The 22,340-nt window shown below is 33.8% G+C and overlaps 1 protein-coding gene across 1 annotated transcript in view; it reads right to left on the bottom strand.

Moving 5' to 3' along the window:
- Positions 1 to 11,508, bottom strand: part of LOC134688306 (protein kinase C-binding protein NELL1-like) — a 110,592-nt gene extending 99,084 nt beyond the window's left edge. The window contains exons 1-2 of the mRNA XM_063548881.1: positions 11,369 to 11,508; positions 9,867 to 10,075 (exon numbers count right to left, since the gene is read on the bottom strand). Of these exons, the coding sequence (XP_063404951.1) occupies positions 9,867 to 9,924 (58 nt within the window). The 5' untranslated portion in view covers positions 9,925 to 10,075; positions 11,369 to 11,508. The remainder of the gene's footprint in view (positions 1 to 9,866; positions 10,076 to 11,368) is intronic.
- Between the last annotated feature and the right edge of the window lie 10,832 nt (positions 11,509 to 22,340).

The raw sequence follows: 22,340 nt of genomic DNA, 5'->3' as shown, positions 1-22,340 counted from the left end.
TTCAAAGATGGACAGGTCCTTACCGAATTCTGTACAAAGGGCCAAATAATACCTTTAAGATTAAAAATACTGAAACACAAAAAGAGGTTAAGGCATTAGTACACGCTAAGAGACTGAAAGACTACCATAATCCCCTAGACCGTCCAAATTATCTGCTGCCTGAATATGAAGACATTCTACTTGATGCAGAGGAGCAAGATGATAACGAAGCCACAACTGTTGAGCGTAATGATGACCTTATTGATTCACGAAACATGCAAAATGAAGACAATAATCAGACACAAAATGAAGTTCAGACTCAAAGTTCAGTTCAAAATGATACAAGTATTCCAGACAAACATAATTCACAGGTCAAAAATTCACAAAAGGCAAACCAAGGGGCATCACAAAATCAAAACAGATTACAAAACACTCAGCATACCACATTTCAGTCCAATGAAATTGAAAAACTTGTTGAATATAGTCTTTATCAGGGTAAACCTATATACAAAGTAAAATTGACTGGTAAGCCAGGAACTAGTTGGCAAGATGGTTCACGTATTCCAGAAAATTTAAAACAGGATTACCATAGACAATACAATGCAAAAGGACGAAAGCGGAAACGTCCAGGAAAACACAAGTTTTTTGAGTCAACTAAAAGTCCGTCAGTTCAAGTCATACAAACTTATAAGGCATTTCCCAAAACAAATCCAAATTCATTTCAAAACAAGGGAAATAGTCAACAATTCAGTCAAGTACCTAATCAAAAAATTGTAAGCGTTCTATTAGACAAAGATCAAAAACAGTCCAGATATTTAGTAAAGTTTTCAAATGGTAATGTCTGTCAAGGTCCAAGAAGTACTCTATTTATGAGTGAGGATTTAAGACCTGATGTGTTTAGGCAGTTCTTAAAAGTCCTAAAACAAGAAGAAAATATATGTGCAAAATCTCAAAATCCAGTACAACCAAATGATTTTGTGCCAGTATCCCAGTTTGATATTGAAACAATGAAATTTATGCACCATTTTACACCTACAACACGAAGAGCAATACCCACTCAATATTCATCTGGTCATGGCATTAACAGGTTCAGATTAAAACTTATTGAACATTATGCAAGGGTTAATGGCAATGATCCAAGTCTGTACTAGTTCCTTACCAAAACTGGGTATGTTATAGGTTCTGCTTTAATCGAGCTTTTGTTCTTAAAAAGACATGCTCGTATAAGTTTTTAAGGATCTATATACTTATTTCAGCATTGTTCATGTTCTTGTCCTAGACAAAGACCATGGAATACAATTTTTTTTCTAATAGTCATGTAATTTTTGTTGTTCTTATCATTCAACACTAAAATAAAGTAATAAGACATAAATTAAAAATAACAATGATTGTTTAATGTGATGACAAATATTTAGAAACATTTTTAAACTGTAGAGTAAGGGTTGGTCTCGTCAACCAAACCTTACTTCTTACAGGCAGTTTAGTATGGAAGTGACGACTCCATGCTGAATTATTATCAAATTCGGGAAATTCATTTTCATTGATTTCTTAAGATTATGATACATCATTGTTAATTTTGGTTTTTGAAGTATTAATATATATTAATATATATAGGAGAGTTGTCTCATTGGCACTCACACCACATCTTCCTATATCTATATATCTAATCAGTCAGTTATAAAAGTCCGAAAATTTATTTTTACCCTATATTTCTTAAGTAATGTGTTAGTTAATCCCAAGGGTTTGTACTTTATAGTTTTTAATAAATTCAAAGATCAACTAAAGAATAATATTAATGCTATGTACATGTAGAAACTAAACGTTTCTCTATTAAATATAGACTTGGCTCATTGTTTTTCAAAAGGCTAAGAATGAAGTTTTTCAATTCCCCATTTCCATTCTCAATTTTATAGGATATTAATATTTCAAGAATTAAGGCCAAAATATATTGTCACAAGGTGATTTTAGTGAGCTGTGTCTCATTATACTCAGTAGTATGGAAGAAGTTTCAATAACATTTATGATTATCAAATTAGACTATTTCAGAGGATTCTAGTACAGAAAAGAACCAGAATACAAGACATTTTCAAAGTAAATTGCAGTTAAGCAATCAAGTTCTGTGCTTTGCTCGTGGGAAAAAGAGATATATTCAGCCTCATTCTAGTGTCGGTTCCTCATGCTTGTCAAATATTATATAAAGGAAAAATTCATTAGGTTATGGATTTCATGTTACATTTCGGAATATGTAACATTTCATTGTGTGTTTTTTTTTTAAACTTCCATGTGGATATGGATTTCAAAGTTTTACATTCGTTGATGTAAAACATCAGTGGATCAGGTGAATCTCCATGTGGATATGGAATTCACAGTTTACATCCGTCATATGTAAATTTCTTCAGTTTCATGCGGATTGAAACTTCGAAGGTCAAGAAAACCATATATTAGCTATGAATCGCCATGCAAATATGGAATTCACAATTTACATACATCTAGCCTATATGTAAATCCTGAAGTTTCAAGCAGAGTGAAACTTCAAACCAGGCGACTGGTTAGTGTGGAGCACAACTTTTGGGGCATGAATCGCCATGCAGAAATGGGAATTCAGAAGTTTCATGTGGATTGAGACTTCAAACCAGGCCACTGGTTTATGCTAATAAAACATCCTTCAGGTACCACTCTCTTCTGAGAGGAAGGTTTGTTTGTTTCCAGAAGATTTGTCGTGTTTGCGCAACAGAACAGATATGTTCCAGAAAATTTCAGACCAATAGACTATTGCCAAAAGATTCGTATCAAAAGATTCATAACAAAAGATTCAAATCATAAGACTGTGTTAAAATAACTATTCATTACGTTATAATGAGATATTAAACCAAAGGATTCGTATCAAAAGACTCATATCAAAAGATTCGTATCAATAGAAGCAAAACCAAAAGACTGTGTTCGAATGACAATACATTTTTTGTTCAATGACGTTAATAATGATATTCATGTACATAATTCAGGATGTGTTTACTTTCAATGAGGATATTTCAATTATTGTAGAATAATTTGCTTTAATGAAATAATGTTAATTTAAATAATGTGTGTTACCATGTAGTATATTTATTATGCACATGTATGAAAAGATTTTTTTTTTTTTATTGTTATTTCTTCTTTCTATAAGAAAAAAAAAATCTTTTGTGGAAGAAGGGAGAGTATATCACCAAGGAAAAATGAGGTATTTTTCCTTAGCAATATTTTTGAATAGTTTTGTATTGTAATAGAAAAATGTAGTTTATTTTATTTCATATGGTTTATTAGTTAATGTATGCGGGTTCTACTTTGTAAACTATTTTACATAAAATTATTGTTTAAATGTTCTATACATTTCAAGCGTAGGATACTTCAACCAATGTCAAATAAGCACTTTTATAAACTATTGATCTTGTCTGGACAATGAGACTGCAGCAGTTACCAAATTATATATATGTCTAGTAAAGTTATAAAGAGCATCTTAAAAGTTCGGACAACGGTCAAGCGACATCTGCAACTTTATTTGTGTATTATACATTTTGTCGATAACTCATAAATCATACATTCTTTTGTTTGTTACTTGCTAGGACATTCAGAACTTAGTATTTAAACTTATTAAGCCGCTATGAAATCAATAGCGAGTTTCTTGATATTCTAGGTGTCAGTCGATCCCGGCCTGCCTGGATATCGGCAGCAATGTTGCATATTCTTATACATGTATTTCTTGTGTTGTAAAATAAGAATGCTTTATCTATACGAGAATAATTAATATACTATCATTGAACTTAGTGTTTTATTGACTTCTTGTGCGTTATATGAAGAAAACCAGACAATGAGATACCTATGCTCTACCATCACTATTCAGAGTTAGTTCCCCTACAAAATAATATGATAGGAACTGGGTCGCAGAATGTCAGCTAGTTCCCCCACTTATTGACATGCAATCCGGTCCGGTCATATCAATATGCTCGCACTCCTGTCATCCTTTTAAGATTATATTCAAATTAAGGGATACGTTGAACAAGTGTGTAAAATTGACTCGGAATAAAAGTGGGGAATGTGTCAAAGAGACAAAAGAGCAGAAAACAGAACAAGGCCACCAATGGGTCTCCGACACAGCGAGAAATCCCCGAACACTGAGGCGTGGGTTACCTACATTTGGCACAAAATAACGATTACGGCTACTTTTTGGACCTTTATAATATCCGTAATTTTAGTCAAGATAAATAAACATTTATACATGAAAAGTATAAGCATCAGTGTTTCGATGTCTAAATGTGAACTCTGGTGTATTATAATAACATTAAGATAACAGAGTCTTACCAGAACAATTTTCTTTTTAGAATCAATTAATTCGAACAATTGGAAGAAAAGCAACACTAATTTGAAAATAAGACACCCAAAGTGAAACACATTAATAAATCTTGTGTTAATTGTTTGCCATTTAGAAAGTTGCTGATATATGATGTTTTGCAGAATGTCTACATAAGTTGGAAAGTTCTCAATTTGTCTTGTGCTAGTCTAGCTCATTGCAAATAAACGATAGATTTCAGAGAATGCAATTGTGTCACTTGATTTTCACTTGAAGGAATGTGTCTTTTAAAGAGTACAGTCACAGTTGAATGTTAAACTATAGTCAATTTACATATATAATTGATATCTCAAGATTGTAATCAATCAGATCGTCACAGACATTGCATATTGTACATTCATTGGAGGATCCAGCGGGGGGGGGGGGGGGGGTGTAGGTCCGGGGGTTGGTCCTTTTTTTTTTGCCGATCATGCATTTGCATGGGATCATAAAGTTGGAACCCCTCTTTACTCTGGGTTGGGACCCCCCCCCCTTTTTATAAATAGCTGGATCCGCCCCTGACATTATAAATCTTACAGCATAGGATATAGAATGGAAACACTGAATGTGTCAAAAGAGACAAAAAGACAAAAACCCGACTTAAAAGCAGGCAGAAATCACACAAAGGCCAGCAATGGGTCTTCTATGCAGCAATAAAATCCCACACTTAAACTGTCCCCTAAACCATATACTAGTTCATAAAAGAACGTCATACTAAAATCCGAAACAAACAATTGAATTAAAATTAAAAAGATACACAAGACTAACAAAGGCTGGAGGTTCCAAACTTTGGACAGGTGCAAAAATGTGACAGGGTTAAACAGATTCCGAATGGAATGATGATCAATGATACACTAATTTGCAGTTTTGTGGTTATCCAGTGATATGTTCGAATAACGCTGGTATATATGAATGTGAACTGTTTTGTTTGGGACGGATATTTGGACTAAGTGTGTGATCCAACATTGCTGGCAACAATGCACATTACTGCAATATAATCGTCTGCTCCCAGCATGAGCATTCTATTTCAGTCTGATGATAAAGCTCTTTGAGCTGTAGTGCATTTAGATCAGCATTATTACGCGAAGTTTTTTTTCCAGCATAGCAATTCTTTTTTGTTGATTCACAAAAATATAGCATAAATCAAAGGCTATGAAGATAGTATGATGTCTATTTTCAAAACTTTAAATGGCTGAGGTGTTTAAGAAATATACTGACACTCAAGCTTAAGGTAAGTGTTTGTTTTGGATATATTTATACAAAGTCGCGTCCGGTTGGAATGGGACGGTTTGATTGGTTTGGTATGCCGCAGAGAGCCGACATAACAACTATTTGGTGGTCTCTATATGTAGCCTGTAGCCAAGAAAAGTTTCTGTGTCAATTCAACATACATGCATACACATATGTCCTGTTCTTATACCAAAGAATGCAGTTTGGAAGAACTAACATAAAGACACCATGGTCATTGTAGCGTTAAAATTAAGCCACGATTCTATGACATTCTAAAACATCAAATGCACAATACTAATATTGTCGACCTGACATTCACATAGTAGTTGTGAACACGTACAGGTCTCACGGTCATAAAACTTTCGAGCATGATGTTTGTACTCAGACTCGAAAATCAACCAATCAAATTGCTGGATTTCATGTTTCAAGCACTGAGCAAAGTTTTATGCCTCCTATTACTTTTTACAATACTAATCTAATTGTACTGAATTTTTTTTTCAGACAACAGAGCGTCTATTGCAGTAGCTAGCTCTTATGACCCCTTGTGCCAGGTATAAATACAATAAAGATATACATATTGTATTAGTTTAATTAAAAATTATCCATGACCTGGATTATTTTTCTATGATACAAAAGTTCAGACTTTTCTGGACAGCTGTTCCACATTTCTTGCAAATCTGTCGCATTTGTGAAATAGAATAAAGGAACATAAAAAAAACCGTCGTTCAAGTCTGCAATGAATATCATATAAATATCGAAGTTTTATATCAATGCTATTAGTTATTGCTCAGAGAATATGATTTAACGCTGCTGGTAATCTATTTCAAATATTCGTTATTATAGAGAAAATATTGTTTGTTTGTATAGTATATATATGTAAATAAATAACACTTTTTATCTCCGGCCAATTGATTCAGATAACATATCTTGTACGAGCAATGTAACACCTTTTCACTGAAAAATCAATTAACTTGTGAAATTAGTATTTATTTATTTATTTACATTCTTGTTTTTACTTATTACCTTTTTATTTATATATATATTTATTTGCTTCTTGTTTGTATTTATTATTGATTTATTTATTTTTTTGCTTCTGCTGAATCGCCGATTTTGAAATAAAGCAAAGGTTATTACTTGATAATCTTGATATTTCATACAAAAAACAATACTGTTAACGGTTAATGTTCATTACCCTCTCTATATTCTAAATGAGAAATGAGACATCAAAAGGCTCAGAAAATTGGAATGGTGCGTCATAAGGAATACTAAAGAAATATCTCTCTAACAGTAGAATGACTATCGAATTGCAAAATCTTGAGAAAACAGTATACTGGTATTTGCCAATTTCGACTTCACCCTTTTGAAGTTTCATGTTCTCAATGAAAGGCGACTTTTGTTGAGGCTAAGACTTTATTCCGGCATGATTACCTTTGCCGGAGTAACCGTTTTTTCTAACCTTGGTGCCTTACGGGTATAGACAACATATTTCTTTGCATGATGCTGTAGTTTATGCTGTTCTTAATTATGTCACGATGAACAGAATATTTGTTTTAGAGGCTGGTTTGACACTGTAGTTTAGTAGATTTCCCAAAATTTCAACCCTATAAGAACAATGTTTATTTAACGTCCATGCTTTCTGTTTCAATATATAACACTTATGATATATAGTTTAACTCTGATAGGCTAAATGCTATGGATTGACTTGTCTCTTTTAAGACAACAGAATATTTTTTTCTTTAAGGGTATATTTGAATTTATTACTCATAGGAGACCAAACCCAGAAAATATTATAAACAAAAGTAATCGTCTGCAATCTTATCATAAATAAGCAAAAATTGACTAACTATTGACACGACCGGTGATAAGATGAAATTATAAGACGTTTTGACAACAATAAAGATAACATGTAGGTAATCAAATAGTTTATCAATTGATCATACGAATAAATGTACCCACTTAAAACTATATTTGGCCGTTAATTGGACTTCGACGAAATTTTCGATTGCTGTCGGAGACAGTCGTGTTCAAAGAAGATTTTATTGGCTCTCTTTCGAAAAGTTGCCATTCAATAATGTTTAAACAAGGCACCCTTTAAGACAAAGTAAAGTTCCGTCTATGACATGATAATATACACATTCCAATGTCCTGGCCTACTATTTTGATCTCGACCTGAATTAAGTAGAATCGTTTTATAGGGTTTGGTGGTGGCTGGCCTACCGCGAGTCGCATAAAGTAAAAGAGATAGTCGCCTTAACAAAAAGTTTCATAAGTCGTATTAGTTGTTTCTCCGTTCAGCGTTTATGTTCAGGAAAAGAGTCGACCAGTCGCTTTTCATCTGTCTGATTTACGACAATTCTTTCTAAACAAAATCAGAACATACAATTGCAAAATCTCGATATTTGTTAAAACATGAAAAGGGTCTGTGTGTGATTCGTATTGCCAACGAATCAGACAAATATGCATCTATTTGTTACATTTCCCATTTAGGTTAACGTAAAAATATGTATCACTGTAATACAAAATAGTTTCTCATAAAATCAACATTACGTAATTCACATGTAAACAACAAAGTACTTATTGAAACCTACATGTATGACAAACTAATTAAAAGATGAGATGCATCATAATCGTCGCATAATTGAAAGAATTATGATCCACTTGTTTTCAATGTGCTGACTTAATCATTGGTTGCGAATTCCATATATTTACATGTAAGCAAATACATGTACACGTAATTAAGCATGTTATACTTCAAAGAAGTTGGATATTGAATTTTATATACTTCGGAGATCATAACACGAATGTCTTTTCACAGTTCGATAAGAACATTTCACCAGCATAAATATTTCTGAATCCTGAAAATTCTCCTGAAAAAGTGTTTGACTTGCTTCTGTGAATTCAGTGCACGTGGACATATTTATTCATGTAACCAGAACAAGGGCTATGTATAGACCCGAAATATGGGGCAATACATCAATAACACATAAATCAAACTATTAGACATCTAGTGATCAACATGTTGTCTTCAACAAACGAGTAGTGTCTATACTATACTTTAGATCGCCTCGAATCTTGAAGTGTGAAAACGATAATATAGATTCTATACCTAAGAACCACCAGTTATGACAAATTCCCTAGTTGACAACTGGCAAAAAAATGGATAGAGCAAGAAAACCACTGACGAGATGTCTGACTGTGGAGACACTTTAGTTTGGGGTGGCTAGGTTAACTAGCTTTTTAAACCTTAACCACCATTGGTCAGTTGACTATCAGAACGTGCATATGTTCTATCCATTACTTTGAAGAGGCACTTTGTTGGCTTTAATTGCTAACTTGATTTTTTCATTCCGACTCGATGATTAATTATATATTTTAGTTTCGCCACATAGAAAAAGCGTAGCATACAGTTTTGAAATTAAGCTGAAGAAAAGCCGGATCACATTTGCCAATTTTGTTCTTGCGGCTTATACTTTCAAGTGGGGCTTCAAAAGAATAATGTGGGATTTTGCGAGCTACACGTATTTCTGGAATAGCCTCTAGTTAGATCTTTGAACCAAAGCAGAAAAATCAAAAACATAAATGACCCTTAATATAACAACCGAGGGACAACCCCCTTTAAATAACAGTTGAAATACAGACTAAAAATTGTACCAATATGTACCTTTTAAATCAGGCGAATACTGAAGATTTGACTAATTTTCTTACGACGACTTACAAATCATCGTCAGCTGTAAAGACAGAGTGATAGTAATACTAACATGAGACTATTATATCAGTACTAACGAATGTTAACGATTTTATTGCGTACGGTATGTATTTTATTTCTGGAATAACGTTCAACAAGTACGGTCGCCGGGATCAAAAGTTGAAATAAAAAATACAAAGTGTGTAAGCACATTTTGAGTTTGCCCGAGGTACATTAAATCATAGATTCAAATCATGATAATGCGTTAGTGCTGCCATGACTGCTGGGCTGATTGTATCTTCGGGGACAGTCTACCAGACTTATTAAAAAAAAAAAAATTTAGGCAGCCAAAAATAATTATTTAAAAAAACAGCATTTCTATAGTAAATATAAGTAAAACATTGCAAATCCATTCTAAAAAAAAAGACAAATAAGGTAGGAGTGGGATACACTGATGGGATAAGGAGAGGAAATTGTATCACAGTCCCCTCAGTTCCCTCTGCATGTCTGGCCTGAATTTTGGTTTGTTACCCAATAGTCCTTTCTATAAAAATCAAATATTTTTTTCAAAATGAGTTATACTGTTATCAAATGAAAACAATTACTTACCATACAATAATATAACTACTATGACAAAACGCTGTAAAGAGCAAGTAACTGGTCCCATTCCTGTCTCAATGGCCAAAGTTTGTACGGTCCCTTCACAGAGTACACCATGCTTTACCCGTCAATTCACATCTACCCGTCAACAATATGTCAAAGTGGGTGTATGTATCTAAGATAACCCTCAGATAGAGGTCGCTCATTACATTTGTCCACTGAAATTTAAAAAAAATAAAAATTCTGATCAGATTGTCAGGAATTTAAATATCTACTCTGAATAATCCATATTTAGTATGATTTCGCTTAAAAATCCAGTCAACGAATAAATAACACTTTGAAATTTCTACAATGAAATTCATCACTAGTTTTTCATCTCCAAATATCGAATATGTTTTAAATCTTGAAGTACAACTGTAATACTACTGCGACACATGTGTATGAAATATTAATCTCAAATATAAACTTTCACGTTTATGATTGAGACACGCCATAAAAATTTCCAGGTGACACTTCAAAGAGACAGGTAGCCAAACTGCAAACACGAGTTCTTTGATAACTGTTATACTTCACAGGCGATACCGGTAATCATTATTTTTCTTTGGTCGAACAGAGGCTGCGCGTTTACTTTCGTATATCTTACTATTCAATAAGTGCAAAGAAAAAATATCGATATTTCTGCATTATTCTCGTTTCTATCGTAACAAATTTGAAATAATCTTGTACAGTAGTAAATTTCAAAAGATACTATTTAATTGATGAAAATTGCCTGAAATCATCTTGTTCCGAATAGCGATTAATTAATTATCATTCCTAACAACTGTCGAGCTTCGAGATCATTACTGCTAATCCAAAAATAATCTGATGAAATTCCCAAAACATTTCGTTAGCTTTATAACTGTCGCAATATAGAAAATTATTCCACCACTATGGAGGACAAGATAACTTGTACTAATTTACTAATGTTCCATATCGTAATTTTACAATATATATGTAGTAAGAAGACAAACCAATTGACGAAAGAGGAAATGATAAATACTAGTTAAAGTTGTACTTAAGTACAGTATTATATCAAATAACAAAGTTCATGTAGTAGTAGCTTTATCCCTATTGATATTATCATCAGACCGTGGATGGAAGCAGATGTTTTAATTTCACCTTTATGACGGCAATTTTTATAAATTAATATCAAGACATAGAAATCTGATTTCAGATAAATCAAAATAGAAATAATTATAAACTTTTTTTTTTTTTTTTATCAATTATGAAGAGTCCACGTACCTTGCGATTGAATTTGTACTAACTGTCGAGTACCATTCAATAAAATTGCAATAACATTGTAACATGTAATAATAAGTATAAGAAATATCTATTTGATTACCGTTCCTGTATTGTAAAATAAATATACATCTTCTACATTTACAAGATTCTTACAAGTGTTCGCTTTGATTGTTTTATTATGAATCAAATATTATTTAAAACTATAAACGAAAAAGATGAATCCTCCTTACCTTACAAATAAACTATTTATCTGTGTTTAGACTTGTTACCTACATGGATGTTTATCTTTTCACTCTGTAGGTACCATTTCATCAGAACTATTAATAATATACAGATTGCATTTTTGTAGTGAAATTTGATATTTGTTAATGGAAAACACCGTTTCTCACAGAATTCTCAACAGTTGTGCAATGGTTATATATAGTGAAGAAAAATTCAATGTTTCAGCGATGGGGTGCGGTACTAATTTGTCAAAATTGACTATCAATTAGTCGAACGCATCAAATAAGTGCAGTTTGACACACCGTTAGTTGCATTGTTTTAGAATTGATAACAAGTAAAACAGATTATCTTATCAAGCTCAATCTATGCGACAATCTATGTCCGTGGTTCACGAATAATTCCTTTTAATTTCCCTAAAACAATCCACTACACAAATACATGGTTCTCTGGCTGTTTTATTTAATAGAAAACCCTTAAATTATATAACACCCAATGTCTAGTGAGATAAGTGTACACGATTTGACATTCACTGATAAATGTTATCTCTTTTTATTAACACGTAATTTACAGCTCAATGCTAATTAAATCATGAGGTTAATTTATAAATTTCTCTACCATGACAATTTTGATAAAATTCCATCATAAAGGCCAGGGAAGGATCTAGATTTTTTTAAAAGGTACGTAAATTCCTGAAAACATATAATGCCGAGCGAAGCGAGTCTACGACTATTTGAACGATGATATTAGGTAGCACATTTGAAATTGCTTTGAACCTCGATACGGACCGAGACACTTTAAATTCCTCGACAGATCAATACAACGGGTTATCTTCAAGAAGACAATCGTTGCTCGTAGAGAAAATATGCAGTCGTTAGTTTATGTGTTACATATTTGTTTTTCTCTCATTTTTATGCCCCACCTACGATAGTAGAGGGGAATTATGTTTTCTGGTCTATGCCTCCGTTCGTTCGTTCGTTCGTCCGTCTGTACGTGCGTTCGCTTCAGGTAAAAGTTTTTGGTCAAGGTAGTTTTTGAAGAAGTTGAAGTCCAATCAACTTGAAACTTAGATATAGGAAGATGTGGTGTGAGTGCCAATGAGACAACTCTCCATCCAAATAACAATTTAAAAAGTAAACCATTATAGGTTAAAGTACGGCCTTCAACACGGAGCCTTGGCTCACACCGAACAACAAGCTATAAAGGGCCCCAAAATTACTAGTGTAAAACCATTCAAACGGGAAAACCAACGGTCTAATCTATATCGTACACATGTTCCCCATGATATGATCTTTCTAATTTTAATGCCAAATTATAGTTTTGACCCCAATTTCATGGTCCACTGAACATAGAAAATGATAGTGCGAAGTTCAGGTTAAAGTTTTTGGTCAAGATAGTTTTTGATGAAGTAAAAGTTACATCAACTTGAAACTTAGTACATATGTTCCCTATGATATGATCTTTATAATTATAATTCCAAATTATGATTTTGACCCCAATTTCACGGGCCACTGAACATAGAAAATGATAGTGCGAGTGGGAAATCCGTGTACTATTGACACATTCTTGTTTGTACATAAATTATAGGCCGTTAGTTTTCTCGTTTGTATTGTTTCACATTGTCATTTCGGAGCTAATATGTGGTATATGCTTTGCTCATTATTGAAGGCCGTATGGTGACCTATAGTTGTTAATTTTTGTGTCCTTTGATCTTTTGTAGAATTATGTCATTTGCAATCATACCACATCTTCTTTTTAACGCAGCTATCGATTCCGCAAGAAGATACGCATAAAATGACATTAAAGCCACAATTAATTCCCGTAAATGTCACACAGCGTAAAACATTCTCCATCGATACATACAAAGGTACGTGAATACAAAGTAACAACCCGAAATTATTGTTAATAAAACAGGCGTACAAAAACAACTGATCCCTACGAAGATTTTTCTTTTTTTTCTCTGCAAAGAAAATACAATTACAAAGGTTATTAATTGATGAACTGATTTGTTTTAGTTCTTTCTTATATAGTGTACTGTTACAACACTATTCAAGGTAGGGATCATGTTCACTTGTTTAACCCCGCCACATTCTGTATGCAAGTGTCTGTCCGTAATTCAGTGGTAATTGTAAAAAAGAAGATGTGGTATGACTGCCAGCGATACAACTCTCCACAAGTGACCAACATGACACAGAAATTAATAGCTTTATATAACGTTGTCATTTGTTTCTGTGTTACAACAAATTTGTTTTTCGTTCATTTTTTTTTTGTAAATTAGTTAGGTTGTTAATTTCTCTATATTTGTCATTTCTTGGCATTTTATAGCCGACTATGCATTATGTGCTTTGCTCGGTTCAACAAAAAACTTAGTAAAACTTTTATTATATTTTCGAACTTGAAAAAGTAACAAGCGTGGTATTAAAATTAGATTAATTTCAAGCAACATTTTTTCTCTCAAGAAAAATCCATGTTAAACCACTTTCGGTGTGAAATGAGAATACATGTAGCCAATGATCTCAAACCAGAAAGAGACAGATAGAATGATCTGGTTGAAGATGAATTTAATTTTATTATTTGATGGCATGATGATAGGATTAAAGTATTCAAAGAGGTAACCAATGTCATCTTTTTTTTCCAGACATCCCAAACTCAGGCAAGAATTATATGGTTATTCGTTAACGAAAATCTGTCTGCACAGAGATATTTATAGGTTTATTATATTAATTAATGTATAGATGTTAATAAGCATACAGCTATATAGTTACTGTAACTCCTTTGATGGTTCTTACGATTTCTTGAATAAAATTTCTTGGATATATGGACATATGTATAGATCCGAAGGTTATTGAAAAATGCATCTCAGACGGGGAAGTGTTAATATTTTATTTTTGGGGAGGAGTATAAGGGTATAAAGGATGTACGTAACAATCACGGTCAGTGACATAGGGACCTATATTACTACAGATTCCGTGTTAAATAGGCTGTTCTTTGACCTATAATGGTTTACTTTTTAAAAAATTCTGACTTTGATGTGGAGTCGTCTAACTGACACTCACTCATACCATATCTTCTCCTTTCTATACCATTACGTAAATAGTACAGTTGTTGCTTTTCGGTGTATTTTTAGTCTTAGATGCATGATTTATTAGTTATCATTGCCTTTGAGCTAGTTGTCAGTAACTGCGAGTACTCTCAGATCTGTAATACAAATGTATTTTTGTTATTGGGATGTACAAGTACCCGGCCACGTCCACTGTGTGTTTTGTTAGATGTATCTCTATTTGTATCCATCCGTTCAATATATTTTTGACATATATTTTGTTGTAACACCACTGTCCCTGGTTAGAGAAGGGTTAAAATACGGCTAACATGTATGTTTAACCCCGACATATATTACGGTATGTGACTATCCCAAGTCAACAAATTTTGTCCTGCATTTTTTTTTAGCTGTAATCTCTGTCCTGCCTTTTTATTTTTTACTCTGTTCGGTCCTGCCTTTTTTTTTTTATTTTATCCTGACTTTTTTTTTGCAAGTGTCTCATCTGCCTTTTTTTTTTACTCAAAACTCCTGTTCTGCCTTTTTTTTTCAATTTCATCCTAGCCCTCCCATAAAAATCAAATGGTAGCTCCCTTAACGAAAAGGGGAGAAAAATTCGACGCTCCGTGTAACGAATGATCTTTAAGTGTTTAAACCATACTTACAACTCTAAAGGTGAGATAACTTTAAAAGGTCTGCAAGAAAAGCCCTCACCTTTAATTGTTCAAGACTTCGACAACGAATTGTTTATAAAATCTTTTTTAAATTGACAAAAGTGTTGTAAATCTGAGGTACAAAAGAGGGGGTTTAATAAATATTTTATTTATTAAGTTCTCGATCCAAAACCGTGAGTTCAATTGCTAAAAGAAATTGAATTTTTCGGTGCGGCTGAGGTATATTTTTTCTTTTTGGGGTGTATAAATACAGTCACATGCAATCGGAAGCATGAGTTTAATTCAATACCTGGTGTAGGGAGAGCCTCATGTTCTTACTACTTTTTAGAATCCTTGCAGTATTTTTTGAGAGGTCTATAAATGGTCAATTGCAATGAAAACTTTCTGACCCTATCCAACATCTTTTTCCCGCTAGGACTATTCATATTTCACGCCTTTCAACCTCATCTTTGCCGAATCAACCAATTTGTGTTGTAAACAGGTTTTGTTTAGATTTTATAACCAAAGACCATCTTGCATTATTGAATAATATTCACTTGATGTTTGTCTACTTGGTTTAAGTACTTTCTGAAGATTTTTTTTAGAAAACCCTGGCTCATATATGTTGTTCTTACGTTTCTGAGTAGCAGCTGCAAGCTTTGAGTTTTTATTTCTGGTAAGGTGAGAACCCAAATATAATTTAAAAAAAACCATCACCAATATACCTGCACTGCACCATGTATGCATGTGAAATTAAATGGTAAAGTTTGCCGAATTGTATCATGAATTGACAGCTGTGTTATCCATTCGTTTGAGCTTTCGGTTTTGTCATTTGCTAAGGGACTTTCCGTTTAGATTTTTCCTCAGAGTTTGGTATTAATGTTTGTTTTTTTTTTACTTTTTATTGTTTGGGATGTATAGATACGCTGACACGTTAAGTCCAAACTGGGACGTCAAATCTAAAGCCAAGCTCTCTGTTCATTATACAAATGTAGTACCTTTCAAAACAACTCTTTGAATGGTCATAAAGCGGCTTGTTACAATGGAAATTTTGGCCTCATGTCATAAAAACCTGAATTTTACAGTGGTAGTCTAAATTCCAATCCTTAATGCAGGACCACATTAAGAAGATCTTAGAATAACACTTGCATATTGAGTTAATCATTTATTATTCCACTCCCGAATCTGACTGCATTAAATATTTAAACACCACTAAAATTAACCAAAAAGTAATCGACACATGTATGCTTTGGATGTAAAAAGTAAAATCACAAAAATACTGAACTTAGAGGGAAATCAATTCGGAAAGTCCATAATCACATGGCAAAATCAAATAACAAAACGCATAAAAAACTAATGGAAAAAAACCGTCAAATTCCTGACTTGGTACAGGCATTTTCAAATGTAGAAAATGGTGGATTAAAAACCTGGTTCTATAGCGCTAACCCTCTCACTTTAATGACGGTCTCGTCAAATTCCGTTATATTTACATTGATGCGTTAAATAAACAGACACAATAAATAAAATACTAGTAGTCAAAATTTGGGTTTATCAGTCATCATCGTATTACAATTTTAAAATGAACAATTTAACAGAACATCTACGAACACATTCATTGATTTGAGTGTCTTGATGTAAAGCATCCAAATTAAGGATGATTTAACGGAACAGAATATTTGTCAATGTGAAATGCACGATCACGAATATGTCAAATCTCTAAGCCGCCTTACTCTTAATACTAGTAGTATTAAATGGAGCGTTTAAAAGATTTTTAGCAACAGGACGGGTGCTACTAGTAGTGCGGGAATTGTGGTTTCCTTAAAGGCTTTCCTAGCAACTGCGTCCACTCCCATCAAAATGTCTGGATTCTAAGTGCTTTTTCTTTTTGTCTGTGAGATTTGTTAGGTCACGTTGCAGTCTGTTGGTTTATTTTGGTTATGATTTTGTCTGTCTTTCCTCTGAGTATTGTTTTTTTTCTACCCTTGGAATATTCGCCGCTTTAATACGTATAAAAAGTAGTTTGATTTAAGTGGCTGATTAATTCATTGTTCATTACCCGAAAATAGAATTATGGTATATTAAGATATAGAAATAAGGTCTTTCCAGGAATGTTCCAATCTGGTGGTTAAACTCTTGATAAAAATATATTTAGTTTGAATATTTGGGATGCATAAATACTCAGCCACGTCCGGTTGATATGGAGAAATTTCCTTTGAAGTTTTGTGGCAAACACAAATGTACATTCCGACAATTGTTTGAGGGTTTGGCAACTGACCTGGCGCAAGGCTAAATGTCTGTGACTATTAACCTACCCAGATGTTAGTCCCACTGACAGTCCAATTCCCCTCATTTCACCCCGATCGACCCACTTTGCAATTTTTACTCTATTCATTTGTATTCGTTATTAACCTGCACTACATACTATAGTATTTGTTATTGGAAATCAGGTAAACAACAATAAAATTAATAAATCACTTAATCAGTAACGGGTATTTATATACTTAGCATACTTAACTAAGCAAAATAGAAATCACGGAATAATTATCAATGTGTATAACTGATGACCACTTGTTCCATTAGTCGTAACCACTATACATTTGCCTATTAATATTTCTCCGGAATTTAACTAGTTATGAGCATCTGAACAGGAACTTATATTGCAGTCGAAATTAGTCGTCCTTCTCGAGAAGTTACGTTCACCACTAAAATGTCCACTATAGAAAGTAATACCCACGAAAGAAGGGCCGGGCGTACGTTTCCCTATCCCGGATGTGCAAACACGCTGTCACGTAATCCGCTAAATTATTGAGACGTAAAATCCAATGCTAGGCTCCCCAAGTGACCTGTTGCAAGGCACATGGCCGCCCATATTGAACAAAAATATTGATTGTTGGTTAAGAACAGTGGAAGCATATTCGATCAGCGTACAAGTCAACGAAAAAATGACAATTCGTTCAACTTCGGACCATATTCTGTTAGAGATAAAACAATCACACACTAAAACATACAACTACTACAGAACTATGTTTAATGAAAGTTGTTATGATTCAAGGCTACTGTAAGTCGTAAATCGATTGAAAGAAAACAAATACGGCTTACAAACTTTGTCCGATTGAAACACATCAAATACAAGAGGAAAACAACGAAACAACAGAAACACTGAAGTGCAACAAAACAATTGGCAATGCAACAGACTCCAACTATAAAACAACTTGATTTCCATTAAAAGGGAGATAATACAATATTGCAAGAAACAACACTATTTGTTCTGAGTTCAGAAACATTTGTCAACTAGAAACTTGAAAGATAATTTGAGATATCTTGATTCTAATCTGGTTTTTTTTATAACTGGCTACAGAACGTGTCAAAATAAACAAAGTTCAGTAGAAGTGGTAGGTAATATCGCTGGAATAGTGCATTTGCAAGCCATCGGGGACTTTCAATTTTGACGGACATCATTTGGTCTGGCATGAGTATCGATAACATTTAAAAGATTGATGGTCCTACAGTTGAGTTATGCCCTATTTTATCCGAATTACACTATTGTAATTGAACTTTGAGAGTTTGATGGATTATGTCGAGGATTATGCCAGGCAATAGACTAAGCGCATGAAAGAAAGACGTTGACACTGTTTCCGAATGGATTAAGACAGTGAGGTCGTTGATACAAATCAGAATTAAGAAACTGAATGGGTCAATCAATGCCAATGCTACGTCAATCTTTAAAGACCCAAATGTTGCAAAACACTAATCCTACCTCCATGACAAATATATTGTTGTCCCCGCAGATAAAGCCCCAAACAACATCGTTTTTGTGTGTAAAGCTCATTACATTAACTGCTTGATAAACTAATTAGGTATTGACAATTCACTTGGAAACTCAACATATACCCTCACGACACTAACCAAAGAGGAAATCCTGTACAATCATAGGTCTGTTCTATGTTCCTTTGGAATTTCAACCTAGATGAAGAACGGGATCTTCCATCACTGTATTGGATACATAAACTACATAAGTGTCCTTACAAACAACGGTATATTGCTGGGTCTTCCAAGTGGTCCACGAAACCTCTTTCTAAATTATTAACATCTTTTTTATCAGCAATCAAAGACGGGCTTCAAAGTTATTTTGAAACTGCCTATTATAGAGGTGGCGTGAATCAGATGTGGATACTTAAAAATTCCAAAGATCTTTAAGAGTACATACAATCTAACTCTCTTTCATCTCGTAACAGTATTAATACATTTTACTTTTCTACTCTTTACACAAGTATTCCACATTGCAAACTAAAAGACAAATTGAAAGAGTCGGTATTGCTTTGCTTAAAAAACAATTGCCAACGTAGATACAAGTATCTTGTCTTCCGGAGGTATAAATTCTACTTTGTAAAGGATAACTCTGATTCAAACAAAAAAATCTCTGATACTGACATTTTCAAGATGCTTGATTTCTTGATCGTCAACATATTCGTTACGTTCGGATGATGTGTTTTTTCAACAGACCGACGGCATTCCAATGGGAGCAAATTGTGCACCTCTACTTGCCGACTTGTTTTTTTTTATTATTATGAGGCTGGCTTCATGCAGGAACTTCTTACGAAGAAAGATAAGAAGTTAGCGATATCCTTTAACTCTACTTTCCGCTATATAGATGATGTTCCTTCACTAAATAATTCAAGAATTTAGTGACTATGTGGAACGCATCTATCCCATCGAACTAGAGATAAAGGATACTGCAGATACAGCTAAGTCGGCCTCATATCTTGACTTACATCTAGAAATTGACAATGAGGGTCGGTGAAAAACAAAACTTTACAACAAAAGAGATGATTTCAGCTCTCCAATTGTGAACTTTCCATTTCTAAGTTGCAACATTCCAGCATCACCTGCATACGGGGTATATATTTCCAAAATTGATACGATATTCCCGTGCTTGCATTTCCTATCATAATTTTCTTGATAGAGGGTTGCTGCTCACAAAGAAGCTATTAAACCAAGAGTTCTAAATAATGAAGTTGAAATCATTCCTTCGTAAATTTTACGGACGCCATCACGAGTTGGTTGACCGTTATGGAATAACCGTTTCACAAATGATATCGGATATGTTCCTTACGTCGTAACAACTATCCCCTTACCTTTCATGAATGTGACCTACAGAATACGACTACTTACCGGATTTGTTATCATATAAGCAACACGACGGGTGCCACATGCGGAGCACGATCTGCTTACCCTTCCGGAGCACCTGAGATCACCCCTAGTTTTTGGTGGGGTTCGTGTTGTTTTTTTCTTAAGTTTTCTATGTTGTGTTATGTGTACTACTGTTTGTCTGTTTGTCTTTTTCATTTTCAGCCATGGCGTTGTCAGTTTATTTTCTATTTATGAGTTTGACTGTCCATTTGGTATCTTTCGTCCCTCTTCAATTTGACCTGCTGATACTATTTGTAATATTTTTTTGTTATTTAATGTTAACTTATTACGTGTAATATAGCGTCTTTCTTGATTAATATTTACCAGCTTTGATAAGTGTTTGGCATGACTGTACATTTTAACTTCTGTTCTCGTACTATAAACATTTTTTTTTATTATATACCGTTCTATACCCTACAACAAAATATATTTTCATTTAGCCGTTTACATTATTCTGGTGGCATTTTGTCTAAGGTTATAAAAAAGAAGATGTGGTAGGATTACCAATGAGACAACTATCCACAAAAGACCAAAATGACACAAACATTAACAATTATAGGTCACCGTACGGCCTTCAACAATGAGCAAAGCCCATACCGCATATGGTTATGGTTATTTTTTTGGATATTGTTTAACATCTTACCCCACATTTTTTTGATTTTGTATTTACATTATTATAATTCGTTCAGTGTATATTCACTTCTGCAAATACGTCTGATGTTCAGAAGTTGTCGTTTGTTGATGAAGTTCATAAGTGTTTCTCGTTTTAACTTAGATTAAACCGTTGGTTTTCTCGTTTGAATGGTTTTACCCTGGTCATTGTGGTACAATTTTCTATTCTTTGTGAGCCACGACTCTCTGTTGAAGACCTCACTTTGACCTGCAAGGGTTCACGTTTACAAATTATGCTTAACAGTTAAACTTGAACACGTTCATAAAAGGTGTAAAAGAGGGGCAAAAGATAAGTCAAACTTATAAATCAAAAATAAACTGACTACGCCATGGCTAAAAATATAAAAAGACAAACTAACATATAATATTGCAAAAGATACTGATGAAGGGATGATTTCATCTAAACCATTTGGAATTTTTGGTTTAATAGCTTCCTTATGAGCAGCAACCTTCTATCGAGGAATTTTTTCCTACTCATTCAGAAAGCTTGACACTCTCCTAAATTCATATCAAACAGCCGAGGTCCGTTACGAGTGCTGAATGAAAAGTCAGAACCGCATTACTTGTGGAAGGCGTGGTCGAGATTATAGTAGGGTACATATCCTACCTTGTAAACGACGAGTCAGACATCACCAAAACGCTACATTCATTATTAACGTATGTGCTACGTTTGAGGTTTGCCACATAGAAATAAAGGGATAATTTGACAGAGTTGCACACATTATCATTGAATTAAATTTCCCCAATATAGATGTAATACTCCCAATAAACTTTATATAAATAAAGTTGAGAATTGAAATGGGGAATGTGTCAAAGAGACAACAACCCGACCAAATAAAAAACAACAGCAGAAGGTCACCAACAGGTCTTCAATGTAGCGTGAAATTCCCGCACCCGGAGGCGTCCTTCAGCTGGCCCCTAAACAAATATATACTAGTCCAGTGATAATGAACGCCATACTAATTTCCAAATTGTACACAAGAAACTAAAATTAAAATAATACAAGACTAACAAAGGCCTGACTTGGGACAGTCGCTAAAATGCGGCGGGTTAAACATGTTTGTGAGATCTCAACCCTCCCCCAATACCTCTAACCAATGTAGAAAAGTAAACGCATAACAATACGCACATTAAAATTCAGTTCGAGAAAAGTCCGAGTCTGATGTCAGAAGATGTAACCAAAGAAAATAAACAAAATGACAATAATACATAAATAACAACAGACTACTAGCAGTTAACTGACATGCCAGCTCCAGACTTCAATTAAACTGAATGAAAGATTATGATTTCATCAAATGAACATCAGGCACAATCCTTCTCGTTAGGGGTTTAGTATCATACCATCATAACATATATGAGAAGAACATAACGCGTGTCATGCCAACAACTGTTTTAGAATAAATGTGTTTAGTTCCGATGCAAAGACCTTAT

The sequence above is a fragment of the Mytilus trossulus genome, chromosome 10, assembly GCF_036588685.1.
Source record: "Mytilus trossulus isolate FHL-02 chromosome 10, PNRI_Mtr1.1.1.hap1, whole genome shotgun sequence".
Lineage (NCBI taxonomy): Eukaryota > Metazoa > Mollusca > Bivalvia > Mytilida > Mytilidae > Mytilus > Mytilus trossulus.
Note: the sequence above shows the minus strand (reverse complement) of the source record. Positions and strands in the feature narration are given on the sequence as shown.